Raw genomic sequence first — 11,505 nt, 5'->3', positions numbered from 1 at the left:
GGCGCCAACCCTCAAGGTTTTCAACTCAAAAGCAAACTCAAAGTCAAAGCAAATGCCTGTTTGAAGAATCTTCTTCAACAGCATAATCTGAAGCGCAGGGTGCAAGAAAGTCACCGGAAACTTTTGCGTGCGCACGAGCTTACCAGAAAGTCAAAGCTTTTGGCATGCCATGGGTATGTGTGTTTCAATACATGTGTGTGAAAATGTGTTCAACAGATGGAAACAGATAGGCAGAACCAAGCAGAGCTAGCAAGCTGTGTCCTCACACTTACACACGTACATACACAAGCAATACATCAAACAAATCAACATTAACACTCATGCAATATACTCAAACATGAATGTGATTCAATCATGCAGGCTGTTCCTATAGGCTAGATGGTTTCCCCTGTAGCCTACTTTGAAGCACATGCAGATGGGAGAAAATGTTGAATATCAAATTATAGTTTGTCTAGTGAGGCTGTTATTTGAAACAACTTGCAAGAAAACGTCAACAACCCCCCACCCCCCCCCCGAAAATGGACCAGACACATAAAATATATTTTAAATGTTTATTGGTGAAAGTAAATTTAAAAAAAAAAAATTTGAAAAACTAATAAAATGAATTTAATGACAAATAATATTTATATTTAGATAAAATGGCGTTTACAAACGGAAGTTTGGGAGGAGCATGACGGAATTTGCCACGCCTCTTCAATCAGTCAGGTTACTTATTCGCAGTCTACATGCCGAAGTTGCAGCATCGGTGTTACTCCGCTCGCAAGATGCGTTTGGTCAAGCCAGGAGCCAAGACGCTGGTCGCGCAGATTGGCTTCCCCAGCACCTTCACGGGCATCCAATCGCTCACCTGTTTCTAACGCCGGTGATCCACTAGCATGCGATGCAAACTCCTATGAGAAGCGAATTCCGCACCCGCATAGGATTCTGGGTATGCGGTGCGACGAGTGCTGTGGCTGCGGCGCGTCAAAATGTTCAGCAATCCCTAACTTTATGCAAATGAATCCGTCCATCGCGAGGCGAGTATCCAATAGCAGAGCAAAACGCAGGGGAGGTCCATCATCACGTAGCCTAAACAAAACCTAATTTTCCGGTAGTGTGGTTACCGCCAACGTACAGAAACATGGCAGATGAGAGAAATTAATCATAGCAGTGTCTACATTTCCGTGTTTGTATGATGTGTGGCTAGAATCCTACAGGGACAACGTCATGATTGAAATGACCGCCCAACTTGCAAACTAATTTATAGATGTGACTTTCCCTCGGTAATTTCAAAATAGTGGAGGGAAAATTTTTGTTTGGTTGTTTACTAGGCTACCTGCTCTTGCCCTGCCGTTTCCACACATCTACAAAAGGGAACGGCCATCAAAGCGTCTTCATGGAGGGTAGTGTCGCGATTTGGGGAGTTCGCATCGCATGCTAGTGGATCACCGGCGTAACGGCTCCTACACACAGCTGCGTGCGTTGCAGTGCTGGAGACGCATCCCATTCACTTTACATGGGCTCACGTCATCCGTTGCTGAACTGAATTGTGGGTCCGTTGCGTCGCGTTTCTCCTGTCGCGAAGTTTGCATCGCATGCTAGAGGATCACCGGTGTAACGCGGACTCATTTGCATAAAGTTGGGGATTGCTGCGTAACGCCGGTGATCCACTAGTATGCGATGCGAACTCCGCGACGCAGTATCCCTATTCATTTCTATGAGAAGCGAATTCCGCACCCGCATAGGATTCTGGGTATGCGGTGCGACGAGAGCTGTGGCTGCGGTGCGTCCAAAAGTTCAGCAATCCCCAACTTTATGCAAATGAATCTGTTACCACCACGCCCGGGTGCGAGCGTGGCTCTGTAGCATTTATCCCAATCTGTGATGGGATTGAAAAGTGTACAACAAAACACGTGTCAATGGTTTCTCACGACTGTTTATTCTACCATCAAGAAATGTGGATTTTCAAATGCATACATTGTTCCAGGCATATTCGTACACAGTGTTGCCACAGTTACCTTGAAAAAGTAATCTGATTACTGATTACTCCTTTAAAAAGTAACTTAGTTACTTTACTGATTACTTGATTTTAAAAGTAACTAAGTTAGATTACAAGTTACTTTATTAGTTATTTTCAGCAGCTGCCGACAACACCCCCACCGCCTCAAGATAAAAATGATAACCGGTTTTGCCAATACTCACTATACTAGAAGTGCATTTTAACAGTAATGCCAACAATGTATAGCAGACATCCCAACCTAACCTACTTAGATACTGAAATGCAGATGTTTGTTCAATAAAGTCTAGTCAGTACACCAAATAAAGAAGGCCTATTAATAGAAATTGTGATAGTAAAATATGTAGATTTTGGTAGTTTGGCCTTTTCATGTAGCCTTGGCAACTAGCCATCTAGTATAGTATAGTATAGTCTTTTGCAATCATTTAATCCTCCGTGAGCAATGCTAAAGTCACTGTTACAAACAGTGCAGTGTGCAATACTATCATTATGTTTTACTCTTATGAGACAATTGGGTACACTTTTGTGTAGTGTTGTGCCCTACAGTTCTTGAAACATCAACTGTGCCAACTTTTTTTGCATAAGCAGTTTCAGGTAAAATGGGCCAGCATCTAAGGTAAAATGGGCCAGCTGTTTCAGGTAAGCATTCGGCCAGTCAAAATGCAAAGGGAATGGTAATTTATCATCAATTTTAATTTCAAAACACAATATTCATATGTGCCATTAAAAAAAACACATTTTGAGTGCAAACTCACATATTCAAATTTGCAATTAAAAAAGACCATTTTGGAACAGCACAGATCAGTGAATAGATCAGTGACAGATCAGTGTGTGTGTGTGTGTGTGTGTGTGTGTGTGAACAACACATTTTGGACGAAATGCGAAAATTACAAAAATTCATACAAAACTGGTAACTGATATATTAAAAATTAAAACATTGATATCATTATTCTCCTCTCTGCTTGTCGCCTCTCATCCTTCCTCCTCTCATTTCCTCTCTCTTTCCTTCTCCCTCTCTCCTCTCCTCTCACTTCATTCGCATTTGCCATACTCACTGTAAATAAAATATCAACCACCATAATTACTGGGGGGGCGGGGGGTCATGGCGAGTGTGTGTGTGTGTGTGTGCGTGTGTTTGTGTCCGTGCATGTGTGCGCGTTGGTTGGTGTGCGAGTGTGTGGGTGAATGCGTATGTGCATGGATGTGTACACACACACACACACACACACACACACACACACACACACACACACACACACACACACATAGTTTAGTTAGATTTGATATGCCAGGCTACTTACCATGCAGCTTTCTGGTGCAGTCTTGATTTGAACTATTGCCCCACCCACCATTGCAACCATAAACCAATCAAATCACCTGTTACTTGTCAAGCACAGTTATGACAACAGTCTGAAATCCTTTGCAGTCATTGGCTCTAAATTCCAGAGGGGCTGGGACCCCCAAACCTTAAATGGCCCATTTTAGCTGATGGCCCATTTTACCTGATATCACCCAACATAAAATCAGTAACCATAGCACCATAGGTCATTAACTTTTACTTACACTTGAACTGCATTTCAGATTTAGTAAAAAAATAAAGAAAATACATTGGATTTGTATTCACATAGCATTAAACTATGAATAAGTATCCACATAGCATTAACTATGAATAAGTATCCACATAGCATTAACTATGAAGCTTAGAAGCTTTCATGAACTCATATTTAACCTGTTCTAAGCGAATGTTCTTAAATGCATCTCATAACATAAACCTATAAAACTTTAAACAAATACTGTCTAATGACCATTTTAACACTACCAGGTATTTTATAATTCAGTCACCACTTTATAAACACAACTGAACATGCATCTCATAATTACATACATTTTGCCACGATATGCACGCACGTTTTTTTGCCTATGTGCACTAGTGTATAGAGCTAATCATCTCTCTCTAGTATCTAGCATTAACACTGTGAAGGCTTTAATAACAAACTCCGTGTGAAAGTGCATTACATCATATCTTTTCTAACACATACTTAAACAAACTCCTAAACACATCGTTTGTACCCTAACCTACAAGTTATTTGACATAAAACATGCATTTTTACCAACCTTTGATGGGATTGAAAAGTATAAATATCTATGTGTATTCTGAAAGTATAAGGAGTCTATTTTACCCCCTTTGAAATATGCACAACTTGTTTTCACAGCCACACAATTTGAAGTTCAACAGTGTGTCAATAGAAGGCCTAGTGACTTGGTACAGACTTGGTATTGCCTGGTACTACAAAGGCGAACTTGGTATAAATATCTATGTGTATTCAGAAAGTATATGTTATAAGGAATCCATTTTACCCCCTTTTAAATATGCACAACTTATTGTTTCCATAGCCACACAATTTAAAGTTCAATAGTATTGTGTATAGTATGACAGGCCTAGGGTAGGCTGAGTCCGTACAGAGTTAGTATGGCATATTTGGACGAATTTGGCATAAATATCTATTCTGAAAATAGCCTACAAGGAGTCCATTTTATCCTACCACCCTAAGTTTGAACTAAGAGTTATTTGATAGTGTTATTTTAGGTCATGTTCATGAAAAAGGTAATCCTTCCACAATTATATTAATGCAAAGTATAATCGTATAAAAACATTAACTTTAAATCAATGTATAGTACATTAAATTATCCCCATTTTTCTATGTTTGTGTAACAGGGAATACATAGGAAGGGCCAAGGGGCCAATCACAGTAGCCTGACTACGCCACCCTAAAGCCTAATGCGTCAGGGAATCTTTAAGAGCTGGTACCACTTTCAGGTTCGTAACTACACAGTGGAGACATGAATTCCAGAAAAACAATAGGATTTATTAATACACAAATGCCAGATTGATCAAATGCCTATGCCCCACCCCCTTCATTAGTACTTGCAGGTGCTATGGGGAAATAGCAGGCAGAGAAGGTCTACCTGCTACAATCGTTTTTGTTCCCCTCTCTTTTAATAGTAGGCCTAGCCTACATCAGGAGATGGAGACGTTTGTCCAGAGAATGTCCGTAGACGGGCTCTGGTTTGTCTTGCCTTGGATTGAGAAAGGTGTTGCGTGAGATCACTTCCATTCAATTTCAAGGATGTTAGCAAGACAATTCTGCTACAATTACAACATTTGCCGATGCATTTACATAGGCTAAGTTTCAGCAACATGTTTACATTTCGTTCGCATCGCATGCTAGTGGATCACTGCCATAATAACAGCGATAGCCGGCGCACGACCCGAAGGATAGCTACTCCACGGACCATATCTTTGATTAGAGCAGAGTTGGATGCGCATGGGAACGATTGCCTAACCTGACCCTAGCCAGATGAATTTCGCTCCGCCTAGCTCCACTCATCCATCTGGAACCGATCCATTGAAGTGTTGCTTCAGAAGGCTGGGCCTAATCAAAAAATGCTTGCATATGATTGAATAAGCCACTTGTCCGTCATCTATTGACGTGCTACTTCAACCACTCACATCGAAGCCAACCTGTGACGCTAATAACAGTGTCACAGTCGCTTCTACGCTATGTCACATCTATGAAACTGCGTCCTGATTGGCTGAACCATAAAGTCGGTTGCAGAAATCACTCTCAATGGAAGAGGTCCCAGATGGATGTGAGTGAAGCTAGGCGGAGCTATAGCGGAACGAAATTCATCTGGCTAGGGTCAGGTTAACGATTGCCCTCATTCCGCAAGGAAAGCAGACCTGCTTCACCTTCTCCAAGAATCAGTTCATCTTTCCACTCCTATTAAAGCCGAGCAACCGAGCACCAGCGCCACAGCGCGGAGCTCCGTTCCTCCAGCGTCTCCCCCTCTGTTCATGCAACATGTTTTTTTTCAACTCAGCAAGTTATGGCAGCCCGCGTGCAGCCCTCTACCTTGCCTGGCGGAATCCTACACGACTCCTGCATGCGCAGTTGACTCCTGCACGATCGCCAAACATGCTTTTCTATTATGCTATTATATACTTTGCAAATTACGGAATGTGAACTATACAGTATAAAGGTGATCTTATTTTCTGTTCCTATCCCAACCAATCATCTGTTTCCTCAAGAGTTTGTTCTCGGCGGAGTATATCTTATTGCCATTATATTCATCAAGTTTCCTGTCAGCTTCATTTAGTTTCAGAATGCAGGCCAACTGGGCTTGGCTTTTGGCCTCTTTCTTCTTTATCTTTTTCTTTTCTTTTTCCCACTCAAGCCAGGATGACTAGATTTTGTCTTGTTGCCTCTGCATCCAGTAGGCTCTTGCGTTTCTCCTCTCTCTTTTGGCCTTGGTCACGTATCCTCTGAAAGCTATAGAGAGAAAAGGTTCAAGCTCATCACATGCAGCCCATAGGAAAAAGAATGAAACAATTTGGGACAACATGGGCCAAGTTATGCCATGGGGCAGTGGGGAGTTTTCAGTTTCCGTTTTTGATGTTTCCATTTGAAGTTGTGCTCCCGCGAGAACTCTGGATTTCCACGGTATGCATACAGAAATGTATGTGGAATGCAGGGTTGTGTTTTATGTACAAGTAAAACACACAGCGTTAGATATTTGTCTCCTAGTGAGAAACTAATACCAAAGTCCTTTTAGGCAGGTCCCTCCACTCAGCGGCCATATTGCAACGCTTTTTGGGCACTCGTCGGGCAAGAAATTCGGCAGAAATGCGCGTGCGCAAGGCTTCACGACACCAATCTTGCTCCGGCGGCGAGTTCACATGATTGGCACGAAGTCTTCACAACACACCATATGATTGGCTCAATGTATTCACTTCACACCACATGATTAGCTCAATGTATTCACATGTCGACGTTTTGCCAAGGAAGGGGTGGGATATGTGTAGACAATGGCCGTTACAAACTAACCCCATGCATTTCTGTGGAGGATTTTTTGAGTACTGTGTCTCCTCGTTAGAAAGTCTCTGCTAATACAGATAGAAATTATTTGACATAATAAAGCAACAGCTCTTCGAAACATAGGTAAATTAACCTTTTTAGTATTGTGATTGTGTAATGGTTTGTTTACCAACTGTCGATAAATGCTCCATTGGTTTGAATATTGATAGTAAAATCTGCTGAGGTGGGAGGCTTGGTTGCCAGGAAATTTTACGTCATATGTTGCAAAATATTCATATTTTAAGCACAATGGTATAATTACCCTTTTGTTTATTTGAATATGATTATTAGTTCATTAATTTGTATTTTCAGCTTTTGAGCTTGTGAACATGTTTGGTGAATTGTGGATATAGACTTGTGATGACCATGATTTCATCAAGAATTTCAGTAAAGTATGGGTACAGACATCCAGGCCTCATGTCTCTGCTTACTTTGTTAAACTATTTTTACTTTCTGCAATAACACTTTAATAATGCAATTTTGAGAAAATCAAGGCACATCCTTTGTCAATGAAACATTTATTAGTTGAAAGATGATGCAATAGTGCCTAAATGTGACTGGACTGATAACTTTTAAGCTTTTTAAGCTTAACAAAACAAGCTTTTCATAGGCGGTAGGTGTATTTCACTCTGTCCTCCCATCCCAACCAATTATCTGTTCCTTCTCCAGTGTGTTGGCGCTGGTGTACATCTGTTGGCTGTTGTAACGGTCCAGGTTCCTGTCGGCTTTCTCGTTCTGCTGCAGGATCCAGGCCAGCTGGGCACGGCTCTTCTCCTCCCTCTCTCTGGCCTTTCTCTCCTCCTTTTTTCTCTTCCGTTCTGCTTCCCATTGAAGCCACTTGGACTCCATATCCTGCCGTCTGGCCTCTGCCTTCAGGAGCTGGATTCGTTTCTCCTGCTCTCGCTCAGCGCGGGTGCAGATCCTACCCAGCCCCAGCGATGCAAGAGCAAACCCTGAAAAAAAATCATAATTATCCATTATTGACAGACATATCTTTAATAAAACATACTAAATATGGGTATACAGCTCACAGTTACCCTGGAATATCTGGATATTAACATACATTACTTTAAATAATTGAATTATGTAGGTTGAAATTTTGCAGCTTGCCTGAGATATATGTTTCTTGGCCCTCATGATTTTCCCTCTGCATTGTTCTGACTATCTTTCTTTGATATCGCTCTTTCATTTTGTCATTGACCCATCCAATAATTCTTCTCCTCACACTCCTATCTCTATCAGAAAACTGAAAACTACTCTGAAAACGGACTTCATCCTCCCCAGAGATCATGCTGCACTCGCTTCTCTCCTCTGCGTCTGTCAGGGAGAGGATGTCATTCTCAAGTTTGTCCCAGTCCACTTCTTGTTGTCTGTCTGTCTGACTGTCTGTCTGACTGTCTGTCTGTTCTCCCTCCTGGCTTTGTGAGTCTGTTTCACTTTCCTCTGAGAGATTGTGTTTTTTGGCCTCCTGGTGCCTCTCGGTTTCCACCTCTTCGTCAAGCTTCGTCAAACTGTGTTTCTCTCTAAGCAGCCACAGGTTTCTCCTGTACATCTGTAGACTGTCCGTAGAGTCTGTTTCACTCTCCACCTGCTGTTGATGAGCTTCTGTGTTGTCCTCCACCTCTCTACATCTGTCCTCTTCTTGCTCTAGCTTATTTAGCATCTTTCTCATCTCTTCCAATCCACTGGTATCTCTCTCCTCCCTGCATCCCTGCTTTCGCACCCAGTTTGGGTTATTTTCTCTCAATCTCTCCTCTCTCAGATCCGATACTTTAGTTCCCTTATTTCCATCAGACTCTTCCCGTTGCCTTCTCGCCTTGTTTAGCTCTGCCTCAGTTCTTTGCCTGCCATTGCCCTCACCGTTGGTTTCTTTCACACGTCCCCTGAGCTGTCTTTCTGTCTTCTCCTGTTGGTTGTCTAACCATGTTGCCTTTTCCAGCCATTGGGTCAGAGTCTCACTTTGGCCTTCTGTCTCACCAAATGTTTTCATGTCTCTTTTTGATTCATTTGGTCTCTGCCTCTTTTTCTGTTTCTTCATCTCATTGTGTTGCATTTCCTTCTGTCTCATTCTTTGGATCACCAGTCCTTCCAGACGTTCTTTTTCTCTCTGTCGTTCCTCTTTCTCCACTTTGCTCAGTCTCTCTCTGTCTCTCTCATCTCTCTCCAGGTATTTTATTTGTTCCAACTCCTTCTGCCGCTGCCTGTTTCCCCCCTGCATTTTCGGTTGCTTCACCTTCATCTTCTCTTGTGTTCCGGACTGATCAGGTTCTTCAGGTGACAGTTTCTCAGTTTCCTTCAAGCTGCTGCTAGTCATCTGTTTCAACTGATGCGTTTCTCCCTCTTCCTTACACTGCGACCCTAGTAGATGCTCTATTTCTGTGGTGTCTTCAATTTCCAGGTCTTGCACCTCTAGATCATGTTTATGTCTTCTTATGTCTGATTGCTTCTCTCTACCCCTCTGTCTTATCACTCCTTGACCTCTTCCCTCTGTAGGATGCTGTGTCTCATGGTCTTGTCGTCTCTCTGACACCCTCTTTTGTTGCCTCAATCCCCCAGTCAACGTCTGTAAGATATGAAAAAGTGAAGAGTAAATACAGGTTCAAAACCTGATTCTATTTGTCACTCCCTCTAAAGACAATCATTCGACTTATTCACCCAGCGACCAGAAAGAGCCTACAGGGTACACTTGCCATCACACTTCAGTCCAGCAGATAGTGGTAATGCACTTAGTTTGCAAACTGCAAAAAAAAAAAAAAAACTCATTGAAGAAGAAGAAGAAGAAGAAGGTAACTTTGCATAGATATTAGAAAGCTAGATACTGCATTGTCCGTCGAGTTCTATTAGGTAGCATCGCAAACGCGGCTGCCATATTGCTGGGGGCAACACCGTTACTGTCTATGGGCAACACTTGCCGGCAATCAGAGACACCTGTCTGATTTCCAGTCAGAGTCACATGTTCCTTCATTGGCCTCCAGTGATTATTGCCCCCACCAAGATGGCGTCACTATTTACGTACGTTCTGGAGCCCAATGCAGTATCTAGCTTTCTAATATCTATGTATCTAATATCTAATATCTTTCTAATAATAATATCTAATATCTTTATAATAATATCTAATATCTTTCTAATATCTATTTTAATATCTAATATGGGCAGTTTGCAAAAGGAGTGCATTACCACCATCTGCTGGACTGAAGTGTGATGGTAAGTGTACCCTGTAGCCTCGTTCTGGCCGTCTGGTGAATAAGGCGAATACAACAGTAAGGTACGGTTAAACTATTTATTAATTTCTGTTTGGACGATAGGCATTGCAGAATAGTAATGCCCCAGGACATTCCCACTCAGACTGTTTACCGCTAGTAATCACTCCGATGCGACATTAATTCATAATGAGACATTAATTCAAAATGAGAGAATGCTATTGAACACTATTTATTTAAAATTCAAACGTTAAACGTTATTGAGTGAGAAAATTGAGTACGTGGAATAGGGTTAATGTTCAGTTTAGCATTTGATGTGTAGACAATTAAGTTGGCTATACAAATTATTGTGTGCAAGAACATAGCCTCTCTCACTGAACTTGGCTCTTGAGTGATAGCTTATTCTGCTTGAGGTGGTCTTTCCAGTAGTGACATTAATATACTAAACCTCAACATATGTCTACTAAATCTATGTATCAGTGTCTGTCTCTGTATCAACATTGTTATTTGATTCCGTCTGTGTCATTTTTTTTTGTGTTCTTCAAGTGTAATTTGACATTGTGTTTTATTTTCTCCTCTCCTTACCTTTTCCTTAACATAGTTGAAGATTCCCTTCTGATCACCTGTCAGAGCCTGTGTTTTTTTGCTCCTATCAGCAGTTGGGAAGGCATAGGTGGCACTGTCATCGCTGTCGTCATCATTCCAAGCAACTCTCCTCGGATTTGCTGGGTTGAGTTTTACGAGATCCTTTGATGATCTGCAAGTGTTGCTGCCCATAACTTCAGGCCTTGCTTCTTGGACCGTGATTTGGTCCTGAATCCAGTATCGAAGCTCCTGAAACCCACTGTCTTCCATCTTTCTCCTGCCCCTGAAAGTTTGTATGAAAAATAGAGCAATTTTGTTGCATCCATTTCCTGCACATTTTCAGTGTAGCATATTAGATAAGCCAAACCTGATTGGCTTACCCATGTTTATTTATCCATACAGTTTTAATTATTTGTTACTTGGCATGTCATTTACTTTAAGTACTTTTACATATCACATTGTATAAGTGTAGTTCTAAGTTATACCTGAGGGGGTCCTCTGAAGAGTAGCCCTATTCAACTTCTGTCAGCTTACTTAGCTGCTTTATTATTTACATCTAAAATATTACGTGTTCAAAAAATGACACAAATGGACTAGTTAACCATTGTAACCATGGTCACCTTTTGTATAGAAAAGAATCAGATTCTATTTCTATGGTGATACTGCAGGCTTGGTCTGGAATGTTCAGATGATTCTAGAGTGCTGCAACTGTTAAAATAAATCTAATGTCAAAGATCCTTGATTACTAGCTCCGCTTTAACCCTCTCTGTTATTACTGAAGCATGTGAGGTCCACAGAAATTATGTGT

The 11,505-nt window shown here is 41.5% G+C and overlaps 1 protein-coding gene across 2 annotated transcripts; it reads right to left on the bottom strand.

Moving 5' to 3' along the window:
- Positions 1 to 269: 269 nt before the first annotated feature.
- Positions 270 to 11,319, bottom strand: LOC121707024 (trichohyalin-like). Of its 2 annotated transcripts, XM_042089228.1 has the most exons (7): positions 11,183 to 11,319; positions 10,698 to 10,980; positions 8,023 to 9,475; positions 7,722 to 7,865; positions 5,927 to 5,937; positions 5,768 to 5,774; positions 270 to 286 (listed from the first exon to the last, which is right to left on the bottom strand). In XM_042089228.1, the coding sequence occupies exons 2-5, from the start codon at positions 10,965 to 10,967 to the stop codon at positions 5,927 to 5,929; spliced, it is 1,878 nt and encodes a 625-aa protein (XP_041945162.1). In that variant the 5' UTR covers positions 10,968 to 10,980; positions 11,183 to 11,319; the 3' UTR covers positions 270 to 286; positions 5,768 to 5,774. The 2 variants fall into 2 exon arrangements, with proteins under 2 accessions (XP_041945162.1, XP_041945161.1); XM_042089227.1 differs by lacking the exons at positions 270 to 286; positions 5,768 to 5,774; positions 5,927 to 5,937 and having other exon boundaries at positions 7,415 to 7,865.
- Positions 11,320 to 11,505: the final 186 nt, after the last annotated feature.

Source organism: Alosa sapidissima, chromosome 4, assembly GCF_018492685.1.
Source record: "Alosa sapidissima isolate fAloSap1 chromosome 4, fAloSap1.pri, whole genome shotgun sequence".
In the NCBI taxonomy this organism is placed as follows: Eukaryota; Metazoa; Chordata; class Actinopteri; order Clupeiformes; family Clupeidae; genus Alosa; species Alosa sapidissima.
This window is presented reverse-complemented; position numbering and strand designations above follow the sequence as displayed.